The sequence below is a fragment of the Periplaneta americana genome, chromosome 15 (assembly GCF_040183065.1).
Source record: "Periplaneta americana isolate PAMFEO1 chromosome 15, P.americana_PAMFEO1_priV1, whole genome shotgun sequence".
NCBI classification, from domain to species: domain Eukaryota; kingdom Metazoa; phylum Arthropoda; class Insecta; order Blattodea; family Blattidae; genus Periplaneta; species Periplaneta americana.
Window position 1 is genome coordinate 21,599,645 of NC_091131.1, and position 17,837 is coordinate 21,617,481.

The following is a 17,837-nucleotide window of genomic DNA, read 5'->3' on the forward strand; positions in this document are numbered from 1 at the left end:
ACTGTTAGAGGGAAATTAATATTTACTAAATATCCCTCACACCATGTTATCAAAAAGTTCAATAACCAACATTAAGTTAGTTCGATGGTATAGTAGCATTGGCGTGAAGTAGTTTCTCAAAAGTATTTATGGTCGACCATGCCGAAATGTAGTAATTATACACATGGTAGCAGCCCTTTAATGGACCTCATTAAAGTACACCTATTCATTAAAGTTCAGATGTTCCATCAATCAGAAAATACCATTGTAGCAATATGAAAGAGCAAGTATCGATTATTCTCGGATATGCAATCGAAAGACAACTAACGCGAGATTAGACAATATTAAACTCAGTCGAAAAAAAAAAACAACACAAATTAACATCAATTCACCGTCATCTTCCAGCCTTTCACAAAGCACATTCCCGCAAATTCATTTCACCAATTGCCGGAAAAAATCAATATGGTCAACTTAACTATAATGGTAATTAAGACGCTCGTATGAAAATTATGATTCATAAACATACTCGCGTCTTATTTACTACCATTATAGGCTCGTTGCATAATGTACTATTACCATATACAGGAGCAGGTATTTATGGAGATTAATTTTATCATTTGTGTTTTTTAATATTGGTGTCGGCGGAGATTGTTGGAGATTGATGTGTACTCTTGGCGGAGGTTAATGGAAATTTTAGAAAATACAGTTATTTTGGAATTGGAATATTAACTCAGTACGAATATTACTTTCCAAATAATTAACATTAAGTTTCCTTGGATTCTGGTAAAGGTGCGGTATGGCCAATAGACAATATTTGTTGGATTGAGACTGTATTTAACACACATTCATTAAAAACGAAAAAAACTTGCAGCCCCTCAAATTAACACTTCCAAATTATAAGTTAAATGTTGAATTCTCCGTATTTTGAGTTCAATAATGTAATCAGAACACCTGGAATACCATGTAATGTAGCCTACTTGGATATAGAACAAATTCAAGTGAAAAAGAAATCCGAAAAAAAAAAAAAAAATCCCAGAATATGAAAATCGCTATAAAACGACGCAATAGTAATAATTTGCGAATGTGTTCATATTTCGCTATTAGAACTCTATTTCGCAATTCGTCGCGATTGTTTTATCCGCATATTATTAATCAGAATCACTTAATCCGTAAAGATTAGTAAAAATCTATTGTGTATCTATTATGTCGTGATTTTCGCGATCTCCATAAATACCCGGCCCTGGCCATGACCTGCCTTGACCATATAATATCGATTTGTATGTGGGATAGGCCTATTATCGGAATGTCACTTCCTTATTCGTATATTGATCATAACTTTAGAGTCGGACATGAGAAAAATTAACAATCGCAAAGCAGCTAACAATACTCAATCAGAACGCGTGCATTTATGTGAGCCATGGCCAACTAGATGACTATGCCTACCTGCAAAATGTATAGAAATCTTGTGCTTAACGTACATCCGTTTTCAAGTACATCATAAAAAACATTATTAGTCTATTTTTACTTGAATTATTTATTGTCGTTTTAACTTACAACAAAAGTCATATCGTAATATTCTTTATTTTACAAACTTATTTTATCAAATAATTCACTAATTTGGAAAACTTTATGACACTATTGCTATGTTTGTGGGATTTTTAGTTGTCGTAGCTGATTATACACTGTGTCCGGGACAAAATTTACCAATAAGAAAGTTTAATAACTCGCATAATAATGGAGATAGGAAAATGAAATTTGCGGCAAATGAAAGAGGGACATTTTAAGTTTTATGTGTGATGTTGGCAACATTTGGTCATTGTTGTTGACATAGCTGTAATTAAAATGGCGTTCACAGTGCAACAAAAAGTTCAATGCTGCTATTGGCTTGCCGAATTCAAGTATCCGAAGATAGTAGAGAGAAGATTTAGACAACAGTGGCCTGAAAGCAACCACCAGATAGGCACACAATAACAACTTGGCATAGAAAGCTTCTTGAGAGAAAACACCACGCGGGAAGAAAGTGACACAAGCTCAAATCGACAGAATTCCAACGGAGCCCATGTAAGTCTGTTCGCCGTGCCACCAGGGAACTTGCAATTCCAAAGTCAACTATCCACGATGTTCTGCACAAGAGGTTACGTCTGCATGCATACAAGATTCAATTGGTTCAAAAGTTGAAACCAAACGACTTGCCTGCACGATATGATTTCGCTAGTGACATGCTGTTGAAAATTGATATTGAAAAAGGATATCTGCAGAAGGTCGTGTTTAGTGATGAGTCCACCTTCCACGTCTGTGGGATCGTCAACAGGCATAATTGTCGCATCTGTGGATCAGAAAATCCGCATGTAGTGAGGGAATTGGAAAGAGACAGCCCTAATATTAATGTTTGGTGCGGACTTACACATGAAACTGTGATTGGATCGTTCTTTTTTGTGGAAAACACTATCAATGGAAATGTGTATCTTGATATGCTGCAAAATTACGCCATTCCTCAAATTCCACAGGGATATGTTTTCCAACAATTTCCAACAATGTCAAATTGTCGCTGCTTGTGCAACTGTCACTCCAGAGGTGTTACGAAACACATGGCAAGAACTTGAATATCGCCTGGACATCTGTCGTGCTACAAGAGGTGCACACATAGAAGTTTATTAGTGGTCATTCGAAACTTTGGAAGTCCCTTTGTCAATTCCCGCAAACAGCATTTTCATCCATCAATTATTTGGTGAGTTATTAAACTTTCTTATTGGTAAATTTTGTCCCGGACACTCTGTATTCAGGACAGTCCTGGATGATGTGTTTGACAGAAATAGTTTCACTGCAAGTGTTACAAACTGGAGGTGGTGAGAAAAAAAATTGTTATTTTCTGCAATAAAAATATACCTAGATTGAACGATGTACAGATACGGAAATTTAATAAAATTTGGAGCTTCCTTATTGTATAAGCGTAAAATTTGGAGCTTACAACTTTCGCTTACAGCACACTGCGCATGTGCAGTATACAAGAGCCCCTGTACATAGGCCCTATGTTACTTGTGGACAGTCGTGCGATGTTTCCTACATACAGATGGACTCCCATCAAGACTCGCTCCTCCTAATTAAAGATTGTAAAATTCAATTCAAAAACAAAAAAATACAATGCATTTTCCTCAATGTGTTTCGAGCTCAATGAAATGTGCAGGAGAATACGTAATAATTTATTCTGGAAGCAATGCATGTATTTGATAGATTGTTATCCATTCTTTCCTTCCAGGAATAAGTTCCGCAACAGTAAATAATCCAGCAGTCATGGAATCTAAAAAATTAATGAGGTCGCATGTCCACTTTCAAATAAGTTTATTTGCCTCAACACTTTTCATTGAAATAAAACACAAACTAAGTTTTATACAAATCTGGCTTTGAGGTAGTAGCTCCCTGTAAAGCAGGTTTGAATAATTTCAAGGAACTACTCCAGGAACTATACATGACACCATAGTTCCTGGGGTAGCTCAGTCGGTAGAGCATTCGCGCGCTAAGCGAAAGGTCCCGGGATCGATACACGGCTCCGGAACAATTTTTCCTTGAAATTATACATACTAAGTTTGTTTTAAAGCTTATCAACAGATACTGTGTAAATGACCGTAAATTTCGGACACACGTTATATCTTACATTTTGTTATGTCTTCAAAATGTGCACTTTCTATAGAGGTACCGGTACCATACTTTATTCCAGTAGTCTATAAACCACTATAAATAAGCAAATACCGATCATGCAAAAATTAAAGACATTCAATCAAACTTATATTTAAAATAATTATTTCTTTTCGTTAATTTGATTAACTAAGGAGATAAGTTCACCAGATTTACAAATTTTGGACATTATATATATATATATATATATATATATATATATATATATATATATATATCTGTGTGTGTGTGTGTGCCTACTGATGTTTAACCGTAATCAGTAGTATTTAACATAGTTATGGAAGAGTAAAAACATAGTCAAAATGTTAATAGATAATAATTTAAGTCATCTTAGCATTCTTTTGTCATTGAACTGGGCCTACAGAAGTCTCAATTCAGTGTGGGATTACAGATCGTAGCCCAGCAGATTCCATGTTAGAAAAGGCCCCACAAAAACTTGAGTTTGAGAGAGAGGAGATACCAAAAAGAAAAGCTAAAAACAAAAGACAAACTATAGAATGAAGGGCTTCCTTCAATTTTTGTGCAGAACAGTCTTCAAGACGTTCGTCACGCCACTGTTTCATATGACAGGGGTCAAGTCAATTTCCACATCTCACGTCTCAAGACGGAGAGCATTTCAACGCGGTGACGCTGTGAAAGCAGAACTTAAAGACCGAGATGGAGGAAATGATTGAAATTCAATATGGAGTTCGGGTTACCCAGCTTTTATTGAAAAAGAAATCTCCCTCTCTTTTCAATTCTCTGTCGCCATGGTTACTCAGCCTGGAAGCTTACGATTTCTGATGAAGACTGCTTTTACTCATTCCACATTCATAAAAGAAACAAGTCACTCATTTCTGCATAAATAACTTCTGCATGAAATCATTTCTAAAAGGAAAATGTCAAACGTCTAAGACAAAAACAAAAATAATATGATTATACAGAGTGTCCCAAATTGATGTAAGCACTCTTTGAAGTACTGTTTCACACCAAACACGTGAGACAGAAATACGATTTTTGCGGTTTATGATTCAGAAAGCAGTGGAAAGCATGGAAACATGTTCATCTGCTTATAAACAAACATTGCGGTGCAATTATCGTTCGATGAAAGTAAGTGGATACTGAAATCTTATTGGAAAGTGGAGAATGTTTTCGAGGTTCAACGACGTTGGAGGGTTGAATTTGAAACACAACCACCAACAAGGTTAACTATCACAAGAATTCGAGACAAGTTTGAAGTCGACGGAACGGTGCAAGATGTGTTGAAAGGGCGGTGCGGAAGAAAGAGAAGTTCCACCGATAACGAGAGTGTTGATGCAGTCATGCAGGCTTTTGCACAATCCCCAAAGAAGTCAAATGAGGCAAGTTCTCGTAAAATTGGTATCAGCAAATCCAGTGTTCATCGAATTTTGCGAGCTCAAAAATGGAAGCCTTACATTCCGTGACTTGTCCACGCACTAAATGAGGACGACCCAGAGATGAATAGGACGAAGAGGAAGTGCTGCGGAGTTCCCGCCTCGATCTCCTGATTTAACCCCTTCAGATTTCTTCCTATGGGGAGCTCTAAAGGACACAGTGTACGCCACAAAAACCACAAACACTGGAGGAACTGAGAGTTCAGATTGAACTTGCCCGTAATGATATTCCATTAGCAACAATCCAGTTGGTATGTCGCTCTATCGTACGTCGTTGATGGGAGTCTACTGTAGCGGAACGGGGCCATTTTAAACATGTACGGACTTAAGGAATACAAAACAGAAAAAATCGTATTTCTGTCTCATGTCGTTGCTGAGAAATAATGTTTCAAAATATGTATACATCAATTTGGGACACTCTGTATATTTCTCTTTTTTATATCTGCAGCATTATTATATAAAAATTGTATTTTTCAGAATCCTGGCAATTTATATAATATACTACAAAGTCAATATATTCCTATGTATAGGTTAGGGTGTGCCATTTCGTGACAATGATTTTTACAACTTTCTTCTCTCTCTCTCTCTCTCTCTCTCTCTCTCTCTCTCTCTCTCTCTGTAACTTAACAAATATGCTCAGAGGAATTAAGGAAATGTCACCTAAAACACGTTTATAAACAGAGAAATATCAATTAATATATTTATAAGAAATGAATACTACGAACTCAATGAAGAAATGTCTAAAATTTATGATCGCTGAAACCCACTTAACAATGAAATCCGAATACCTATTTATTTATTCCATGCATCAGTACGTCACTTTCCAGAAAGTTTTTATCAATCCACCAGTTTAAAATAATACCTATCACTAAACTCAGGAAATATATACTTGCTACCGTAACTTTTTATCAGCCAAAATAACTTTGTACCACATCCTGACTTCAAATGTCTTGTGGTATTCCGTCTGTTTTTTTTACAAGAAGTATAAAGTTACAATATATACGAGAATATTGAAAACAGATAGCATATCAGTCACTTGAAATAAAATTAGGAAGTTGTACAAAGTTACTCAAACTGATAGAAAGTTATTAACTAATCGTACACAAAGAGTAAGATGAATGAATATAAAAGGTTTGTTCCAGCACGGTTCAGAATCGATTCTGAACTCCCTGCTCATCCGCAGTAGCTCAATGTGCGTTCCAGCAAGACTAGAACTGATTCCGAACCGATACTGAACTCCCAGTTCCCTGTCCCAACGTGCTTTAGGACTCATTTTGAACGAGTGAAATTGGTTCCCGATTAAGAGCAGGAACTGGGAATTCTGATCTGTTGACGCATGCGCAGATGGTTTAATCTGAAGTTATGGTTAAAATGTTTCGAGACTAGGCAGGTTAAAGTAAAAAAAAATAGTCCATCATGAATGATTTGGAAGGTGATAGCGATATATTTGACGAATAATTAAGTTCGGAAGATGAATATAATTTTAACATGAGAAGAAACTCCGAAGGCCGTGAAAGAACAGTTCAAGAAACGTTCCAACAATGTAAAATCCCAAACTATAGTTCGGAACGCATTCTGAATTGCTTGCTAGAACAATAATTTATTCCATTTTGAATCTTGCGTACACCACTTTTAACACTTGAAACACTTCATAAAACAGAAATACAACATAACATACAGAACAGAAAACACACTACAAAGACATCTCAACACACAAAAAACACAAACAAATAAATACGACCACACAGGCGTATACAAACTCAAATGTAATAGTTGCGACAAGTTCTACATAGGACAGACAGGCAGATCATTCCAAACACGCTACAAAGAACACATTAAAGCTATAACCAGAGGACACAATACATCTACATACGCCGATCACATAACCAATACTAACCATACATACAATAACATAAATACGGACATGGAAATCCTACACACACAACCCAAGAACCAAAAACTCAACACACTAGAACAATACGAAATATACAAACACACTAAAACACACCCCGATCAAATCCTCAACACACAGATCAATTTCAGTACACACACACTATTCGACTCCACACTTCAACACCTTCCAACAATAAAACACACCCTCCTAACAGGCAGAGAAGTTCGAGATGACGCCGTGATCTAGTAGGCTCTGATGATGGTGCGTGAAGCACTGAAACAGCTGTAAGCCGGACAAATATTACATATTTAACACGAGTAAGTCCACTAGTTCATCAATTAATAATAATTTATTAATCTAAAGTTAGCCTGAGCCATTCGAAGGATACAAACTTTAATCAGCAAATAAGAGTTAGCTGGAATGTATAATATATACATTTTCGTAAAATGACTACCTAACAATTGAACAGCTATGACAGTCCTATCTCGAACTGTTTCTTGTCATGGCTATTCTTTAGCACTACTTAAAATGAGAGAAAGTCTGTGATTATACTTTGTAACTTCATTGCGTTTAAGTTATTTAAACCATAATTTTTTTACATTAACGAGGTTTTAATGTAATGAAAGAAATTATTGTACATGGTGTTATACCGTTTTATTGTACTTATGACTTTGTGTAACAAAACTTGCTTGTTTTTAAATGTATTATTTTCTGTGCTTTATCCAGTCTGAGGACGAGAAACCACAAAGCAGTCTACCTCTGGCAAGTTTTAACTACATAAATTCTATAATTGGAAGTGGAGTCATTGGTAAGTTCAAGGAACAGACACTAGTACTAACAATCCTTTATAATAAATCATCACATGTACCAGCTATTATCACACCTATCAGCTAGCACATTACATTTCTCCTTTAAAGCTAGTGATGGTAAACTGAATATTTCAGATGAACAATGGAACTTCATATGTCATCCTTTTGAATGAAGTAAGTATCTAAATTTAACTTCCACCACCACCACCACCGCCACTGCTACTACCATCATTGATATTTACATGCTATAATCACAATCTAGGCCTATACTTGTTTTTTTGAAAGATGGGACATGACAGGAGCGTTGCGATCGGAAAAACAACTGAATGTCACATAGCATGATAGGCCTGTTGCTATGGTAACAACGGTTGAGTTGCCAAACTTAAAGTTTCCACGTGGCGAGTGCTTAATAACTCTCTTGGCGACATTTATTGTGCACACAATGTCAGCATTGGTACGTTTCGTCTTTGATTCTCTGTCGATTTTTGTATTGTTTTCTTGCCTTCCCTTAAATTGTCAATGAATATTTTAACGTCAGCCGTCTTAACGTCAATTGCTAGCTTCCATCAGCTGGCAGCATGGTAGTCCATATTGGCAACATAGCACTGTAGTTCCAAGCTCGGCCGCTTAACTGTCATGTCCCATCTTTCAAAAAAACAAGTATAGTATATACAGTCACGAAGCTCTATGCGTAGTAAATATGCATCCATAGATAGTTGCTACCACTAGGATCGCTACTATCGTCTCATTATAGACAATGCGAAATAGTACCTGCACAGTCTATTGTTCCTAATATCCTCACAGACTCAAGCTTCCTGACTGTATATACTCGTACAGTACTAGAGTGTGCTATAATATTGCGATAGCTCTCGTAAAGTAAGAGATCTTCTTAAGATAACAAATTTCTAAATCCATTACTTTAATTACATATATTTATTCAATGTAGAGCACTAAAATGGCTGAGGGTATTGGAAATGCCAAAAATAACTCAGTAAATGAATGGATGGATGGATGAATGAATGAATGAATGAATGAATGAATGAATGAATGAATGAATGAATGAATGAATGAATGAATGAACCAATGACTAAATAAATTAATAAGTAAATAAATTAATTAAATAAGTAAAATTAATTAAATACATTAAATAAATAAATGAATAAATAAAATAAATAAATAAATACATAAATAAAATACATAAGTAAACAAATAGATAGATAGATAGATAGATAGATAGATAGATAGATAGATAGATAGATAGATAGATAGATAGATAGATAGATAGATAGATAGATAGATAGATAGATAGATAGATAGATAGATAGATAGATAGGTAGGTAGGTAGGTAGGTAGGTAGGTAGGTAGATAGGTAGATAGATAGATAGATAGATAGATAGATAGATAGATAGATAGATAGATAGATAGATAGATAGATAGATAGATAGATAGATAGATAGATAGATAGATAGATAGATAGATAGATAGATAGATAGATAGATAGATAGATAGATAGATAGATAGATAGATAGATAGATAGATAGATAGATAGATAGATAGATAGATAGATAGATAGATAGATAGATAGATCTTTATATAGTATTCCGAAACTGATATTGGTCTACATGGTCTTGTTTTACAAACACAAGAGGCCGAGGTTCCAGAACATGATTTGGGGTGAGAGACTCCGGAGTTTTTAATATGTCACTGACTGCACGGTTTCGCAAAGATTATTAGAACTGTAAAACATTATTGATCTAATTTTTGTTTCTTCTGAGCCAGTGGCCCAACCAATTCCTTTTTCTCTTTCTGATCAGTTTCAGTATCATTCTTTCTTCACCCACTCTTTCCAATAGAGCTTCATTTCTTATTCTGTCTGTCCACTTCACACGCTCCATTCCTCTCCAAAACCACATTTCAGATGCTTCTTATTTTTTCTCTTCACTTTGCCATAACGTCTGCAATTTTTCTTGAGAAAGATAAATGCGGTAGTTTTCCTTTGTTTTCCACACACCACTCTCTAAAAGATCCCAGGGGGTCCCAGCGTGGAGGTGAGGAGAGTGGATTTGACTAATTAGGCCCTCCGGACGTCACCGAAATTCACCGTTAATAATGTTTTTATTTGGAAATGAAATTTCAATGTAAAATTAATTTAATATAATTTAATTATATTAAACATGGTCTTTATGTTAGCAGTAGTTTATTAATGTGTCATTCTCCGCTTCTCGTCATCAGCAAAGAAAACAGCATCTCTTATTGCATCACTTTGCAATATAACGACAAAGACCGGTAATAACATTTGTTTACACAGTTGTATATTGTACAGCACGTGCTACCCGTACTTAGGGTTGCCAACTTTCAAAAGCGAAAAGTATGAACACTTCATACAAATAGTGGGGAATTGGATGGAATATGTATCGTTATTGTACTTTTTTCCATATACAGAGCATACATTTTAAAACTTCCCAGTCTAAATAACACTATACGAGTATAATTTAATGGAATTTAATTAAACAAAAAACATGTCGATTTAGATATCGAGGGGGAAGTCTTAATTGCATATTAATTTTGACCCCCAGCCACCCCCGCTTGGAAATAGCACCCCCATCTTATGATACTTAAATTTGAAAGAGTATTCAATTGTTTATACTCCTCATTCATTTGTTTTCGCATCTTTTGTTTTCTATCGTCGCCTGGCAACCTATATTGTTGTTAGTGTTGATTACAGCTGAAGAGAATAAAGCTACAAAGACTTATTGAGCATTTCATGTTATAGTTGTGTTTGTGTATTAAATTACTTTAAAATGGTGCATTCCTTTCAAGAAAGAACAGAAATCATCCTTATTGATTAAATGTTTTCATCCTACACTCAACTGACAATAACAACAATCCAGGTTGCCAGGCGACAATAGAAAACAAAAGATGCGAAAACAAATGAATGAGATGTATAAACAATCGAATACTTTTTTTCAAATTTAAGTATCACAAGATAGGGGTGCCATTTGAAATTTAAAAGTGGGGAAGGCTGGGTGTGAGGGGGTGAAAACTAATATGCAATTAAGACTGGTTTTAAACTCCCCCCTCGATATCTAGATACAACCGGGTGGTAACCAAACTTGTGCTCCAATCGTCCACAGCCTTAGAACAAGAAAATAATAAACGAATAATATAAAAACAATAATTTGTAATTATAAACTTCGTAACTCCCAATCTAAAATAATTTACCTGTACATATAAAAATAACATACAAAGTATACAATTATGATTCCAACCTTATTATAACAAATAACAATTATCATTTTCATTGACCAAAAGAAATATTCCTTTCATGTTCAGAAAAAAAAAACAGTATTTGTACTCTGAAAATATTCGTTCTACGTCACAAGACGTTACTGGAGCAAATCTGAAATATGATACAGTATATCTTATTATCATCAGGTGAATCTGATAGTGTATCTCGTATGTAGCATACAATATTAAACCTATAACTGTTTTCAAGAAAATTTTTCATTTCTATTGTAATGTCAGTTAGGAAGTTCGTATCGTAATTCCGATGTTGAACTTGGACTGTAACGCAACCGAATGCATAGCAGCACGAGACATCATTTAACGAAGAATAATCCGGAGAAAAAATAAACGTGTTACACACTCTTATTTGCATAATTATTTAACAACAGGTGAGTTTACTTTTTTGGAATCATGCATAATATTAACATTACGTAAATAATACAATAATAACAGAATATTTCACTTTGTTCAGAACCTAACATATTAATATAAATTAACAATATTCTTCAAACTATTCACGACTCTACACAGCTTCATAGAATGTCACTATGCCTTGTTTATGTGAACATGCTGTGTATCGTCTGTAGCGAGCGGGAGCAGAGCCAGGCGCGGGTGATATCTATACTTCTCGCTGTAATCAACTGAAATCTACTGTTTTGGTACTAATTTCCTACCTATGGTTATAGAGGTTTTAGAGGCAATACCCAAAAGTTAAATGGGGCAATAGTTACTTTTGATCCATAGCGCGTAGTAATTGGAGTTAAATGTCAGGAATATAACGGTGTGATGTGACATGTACCTGTCCCCGAATGGTCGGTTTGTCTTCAAGTACTGTACTGTGAGTTCTCTGTGCATTTCTGAGTTCAAAATGATATTACGGTACATGTCTGTTTGGCATTGTAAAGTAAGGTAAGCACGTTATGTTTACATTGCGTACGTCAAGTAGGCGCCGGTTTTCAAAGCGTGCTGCGCGACCCACCGTTGTCCGACGTTGAACTAAATCCTAGAAAACCTGTGTGCGCGATGCTTGGAATGACGAAAGTGCAATTTGGAAGGGCGGGGTGTTCGACGAGGACATGTGCGAGCTTAAACCCGTGCATACAGAAGCGTTTCCTACGGAAATAATACTCGCCCCATTAGACATTTGGGAAAAATTGCAAGATAGAGTATTGGTTCGTATCTTATTTATGCATGTTTTGATGTGGTCTATTACGCCCTGGTCTTCGAAGACGTCGTTTAGTATTCATCCTGTATAAACCACATATTTCAATTTAATGTAACTACAAATTAGTAATTTATTTTAATCAACTTGTACATTATTCTGTGTAGTATAAGCAGACCCTTACATTTCTAAATAAATAATTTTGTTGTACAGTTCTGTACTGTTTTTGTTACTGCTGTTGTTTTTCCTGCACATACGCTTCATTTTTTTCTCCTTTCCACTGGCACTATCATCTTCACTATCGTCCGTTCTCTATTTAAATTTATTATTTGGTTATTTAATGACGCTGTATCAATTACTAGATCATTTAGCGTCAATTAATATTGACACACAAGCGACTGATTTGGAATTTAAATCTTATTCTGATTATACAGGGTGTTTTACAATTTTAGGTACAAACTGCAGGGATGAGTAGAGTGAATGTATGTTCTGTTACAGGTATCCCTTACGCACTCCACCAAGCTGGTTTTGGCATCGGCCTACTTCTACTCGTTCTCGTAGCTCTCGCAACAGACTATTCTTTGGTGCTTATGATACGGAGTGGGCATCTGAGTGGCGCTTTCTCATATCAAGGCCTAATGGAGGCGGCTTTTGGGAAACCTGGCTTCGTCCTTCTTTCTGTTCTTCAGTTCATTTATCCATTTATTGGTAATTAATTAATTTACTTACTGTCTGTAAGAGCGGATTAACAACTGCAGTGTGCTGGTAACATAGGCGGAGTTATGGGGGGCCGAATTCTTTTTTTTTTCTATTAACATTAAAAAATATTGAATTCAAAAGATTTTTCTTCTTTTTGTTTATGATTAAGTTTCTGGGCTTAAATTGACGAATTATTGTCTTCAGACAATGTGTCTGGACTATAATACTGATTTTAAATTTCTGTACCTCATTTGAGTAATGGAAGCACTGTAATGTTTCTTTTGTAACAGCCTGTACTCATGTGTTAGAAGTTTGCAGATGTTCAAACAGCCACTTGAAGAAATATGAATAACATACTGCACAACAATGCAAAAAAAAGAAAAGTGATCTCGGTTAAACTTAAAGACAAGATTAAATAAAATAATTAGAATTCACATTTCATATGATATCTTAAGGCTCATTCACAATGAAAATTAAACATAACGTAAGCGTTAACTTAACGTTACAGTAAAATCAAGAAGTCATACCATCATTCACGATGGGAACATAAACATAACAGCAAACATACTTGGTAACCATGGAAACATAACAACGACGCCATTTCCTCATATTCTGTCGTATACATCAGCGCTCCACGATTGTGTTCTGTTTGCAAATCACGTAAGCATAAGCATGAAAGTTTGGAGTTTACAAAACTTTCATGTTAACGTCTTACGGTAATGTTTGTGTCAATGCTTATGTGAATCATTGTGAATAATCCCATTTGGTAGCCTGGGCGCAAACTTCTGTGTTTATGTTAGGGTTATGTTTAATTTTCAATGTGAATGGGCCTTTACTCTTTTAAGTAAACAGATAAAGTAAATGTAAAATTGGTTCACCGCTGTGGAGTCTGGCCATGAAACGAGCGGTTTGGACAAGTTACTTGGTTGGGGTTTATCCTCAACCAATTGAAGCAGAATTGCTGGGTAATTTTTTATGTTGGACCTCGGACTCATTTCGCCATCATTAATTCATAATTCATATATCATCATCCATACAATAACCCGGGTTAAGTTCACAGTGTGACGTGCTATACTTATACAAAAGCGCGGCCGTTTGGCTATCCAATCATTCACAGAATAGAAGTGGTAAGCACAATAAGCCTCAGGCTGCAGTGCAAGCCTCCGAGTCCCTCTTCCTTACAAGAGGAAAAAAATCTAAAATTGCTGTATATATTTTGTTACAATTTTACTTTATTTTACAATACCTTTATTAAATTATCATATTCTGATATACTGTACCAAGGACAAGCTGTAATGGGGGAGAAGATAAATGGTGTCCCCCATAATTATGTTATATTGGGATTCTGTGGTTTTCTCTCTCCGCCTATGACTGGTAATTCCAAATTCATAAAATATATATTTTTATTTAGCAGGTTTTACAATGTTAACATCTTCCTACGCCCAATTAGAAATTCTATCGGTTTTCTCCAATGTGCTGTATCATTCCAATCTTCATCCTTCAGCCCTTTCTTCTGCATGATGCTGAAAATTCCATCTTTCCTTGTAACCTTCAGTTGTCTATTTATTGGACAGAGTGTACTCATACTGCCTGTAGTATTTAATCCTTAAATTCATTCTTAACCCGCATATACACGAGGCGAGACTGCCACGCACGGGAGCCTCTAGCAGCAGCCTCGCTTGTTGTTTGCCTCGCGGTTTTGTTGCGAGTCACCAGTTAGTGCGCGGCAATTGAAGCACTAAACATCGGGTTGAGTGAACCAACGAACATCCACATGGTGCGAGTTAATCATTCCGAGGCACCTTTAATCGCATCCAAAAACGGACTGGAAGCAAGGCGAAGCATCATGTGGCAGTTTCGCTTCGTGGATACGCGGCTTTACATAATCTAAAAATTACATACGAAAAATAAAAATGTATAACGCAATTCAAGAGGTTCCATAAATCCCCTCTACTTATTTATTGAAAGCATTAATGTTTAACTGAATTTACAACTAACAAATTACATGGGTTAAGTTTATTCTTCACAGAATTAATTAATTTAAGGCACTGTATGTCTGCAGCTATGGTGAGCTACAATGTAGCAGTGGGGGACACCTTGACCAAAGTCCTTATGCGCCTAACAGGGGTGAATTCAGACTCCCTGCTCTCCCACCGAGAGGTAGTGGTCGCCTTGGCAACCATCCTCATCACCACACCACTCTGCCTCTACAGGGATATCGCCAAGCTGGCCAAAGTGTCGTTCCTGTCTTTGGTCTTCGTGGCGTTCATCCTCATATCAATATTCGTGCGTCTGGGAACACTCCACGACAGAGTGTGAGTCTTATTGGCACTGCTTCAATAATCAATCGTGAATTATTTTTCTTTTCCTGAATTCAACAGTTCTCAATTTATTTTTTTTTTTCCGCTGAAGTATAAAAAAGAGAAACTATAGTAAATGTAGAAGTAATGAAAATTGTCAAGAAATTGACAAGCATTATCTCATTATACATTTTATGCATTCGTGTTGTAATTATTACTGTTTATAGTTTTCTTTTAAATGTTATTCGAAAGACATTATGTCTTCTGATTTCGAATAAAGAATCATTAATTTTCTGTAAACTTATGTTACGTCCATATTCCTGGATGAATTGACTCGTAGAGTACCGGTACTGAATATGAACAAAAATCATTTATTCTCATACTGTTCTTATTAAAAATTATTGGAGTTGAACAGAAGTAACAGATACGAAACTATCCCATTGCCTATCACAGAAGTATTATGACTAGCAGAAGAGTACTGTAATATTTTCTAAAGTTAATTTAATGCTATTATGATTCATGGTTGAAATCGAATTTTAATATTTTCAAACAGTTATGCCTTCTGTTAATATTCTGTCTATAGTTTCTGATTTGTTTTCAGTTACAATGAAAAAACAGACTTGTTGTCTGAAGTGTCTACAGTAATGTTAAATTTATTACATGAATTTCAACAGCCAAATATCGAACACTTACGGAAAAGATTAATACAGTAGAATCCCTCTTAACCGGCATCAAAGGGACCAGGCTAGTTCCGGATACGAGATTTTGCCGGATAATTGAATAAATGCCGGTATGTAAAAAAAAAGTTCGTATTTCATGGTGCCAAATGTTGAAAGGGCAGCCATATGAAGCTTATTTCTCTATCACTTGGTCATAACTGAATAAACATAAAAAAATGTGTGGGTTTTCCTTATTAAAATACATCATACAACATAAATAATGGACTAATTCTAGGTTCGAATAATCACTGAAAATTAAAGTTCGTGCGAACTTCCTAATGTGGCAACATTGACGACCCGAACATAACTAAATAAACATAAAAACTATGTGGATTTTCCTTATTAAAACACATCACACAACACAAATAATACACTAATTTTAGGTTCGAATATTCACTGAAAATTAAAGTTCGTGCGAACTTCCTAATGTGGCAACACTGACGGCCCGAACATAATTAAATAAACATAAAAACTGTGTGGATTTTCCTTTATAAAAACTGTGTTAATTTCCTTTTAAAACACTAATTTTAGGTTCGAATATTCACTGAAAATGAAAGTTCGTGCGAACTTTCTAATGTGGTAATGTTGACGGCCTGAACATAATTAAATAAACATAAAAACTGTGTGGATTTTCCTTTATAAAAACTATGTTAATTTTCCTTATTAAAACACATCATATAAACAAATAATACACTAATTTTAAACTCGAATATTCACTGAAAACGAAAGTTCGTGTGAACTTCTTAATGCCAAAACTGATGGCCCAGACTGTGGCAATATGGCAGACTCAAACTTTTTTTTTTTTGGCCCAGCCAAAAGTGCCGTTGTTTTGGTATTGCCAGTTATTTGGGTACCGGTTATGAGGGATTTTACTGTAGTACTAGTAATAATAATAATAATAATAATAATAATAATAATAATAATAATAATCCATCACGGCATGTGAGATGAGATTCATGAGGAGGACTGTAGGATACTCTAAATTCGACCACAAGTAGAATGAAGATAGCATGGAGGAATTCAAGGCTGAACCAGTGATGGAATACATTTGGCGATATCAAGAAAACTGAAAAAATCACGTCAACAGAATGAATAACAACAGATTTCCAAAGGCAATTTTAAATTATCGACAGAGAGGAAAAAGATCCATTCACAGACCTCAAAAAGAGATGGACAGAAAACAAGACTGTAACAGGCCACTCGGCCTAATATTTGTCAGGATGATGATGATGATGATGATGATGATGATGATCTGTGGTACTATAGCCCTTTAAAGGTCCAGACCGACCAGCCAGCTGCTGGCCTCACGCCCACATGCCGAAGCAGAGGTAAACGATCATCCGACCAGGATAGAGGTACTGTGTGGTTAGCACGATGATTCCCCAGCCGTTATGCTGGCTTTTATAACCGGAGTTCGTTACCCATCGTAGCTACCCAAATTCAACACGATGCTGGGTGGGCACTGGTCCCTTACACTGGCAGAAATTTCATGAGAGAATTTCTTCCTCCACGAAGACTCGAACTAGCAAAAGTAAAAAACATTCCATTTTGAATCTTGCGTACACTACTTTTAACACTTGAATATAAGTAATTGATTAACTAGTGGACTTACTCGTGTTAATTATGTAAGATTTGTCCGGCTTACAGCTGTTTCAGTGCTTCATCACACCATCCTCAGAGCCTACTAGATCTCAGCGTCATCTCGTACATCTCTGCCTGCTGTGCCACTTTTCAACACTTTTCAACAATCAAACGCACCCACACAACAGGCAGAGAAGTATGAGATGACGCCGAGGTATAGTAGACTCTGAGGATGGTGTGATGAAGCACCGAAACAGCTGTAAGCCGCAAAGACTTACATAATTAACACGAGTAAGTGCACTAGTTAATCAATTACTTATAA

The 17,837-nt window shown here is 35.8% G+C and overlaps 1 protein-coding gene across 2 annotated transcripts in view; it reads left to right on the forward strand.

Annotated features, from left to right (window-relative positions):
* The window catches only part of LOC138714716 (putative sodium-coupled neutral amino acid transporter 11), a 59,388-nt gene that overhangs the window by 21,832 nt on the left and 19,719 nt on the right, over positions 1–17,837 (forward strand). For both annotated transcript variants that reach the window (XM_069846792.1, XM_069846791.1), the window contains 3 exons: positions 7,687–7,768; positions 12,715–12,924; positions 14,978–15,230. In XM_069846792.1, the coding sequence (XP_069702893.1) occupies positions 7,687–7,768; positions 12,715–12,924; positions 14,978–15,230 (545 nt within the window). The remainder of the gene's footprint in view (positions 1–7,686; positions 7,769–12,714; positions 12,925–14,977; positions 15,231–17,837) is intronic.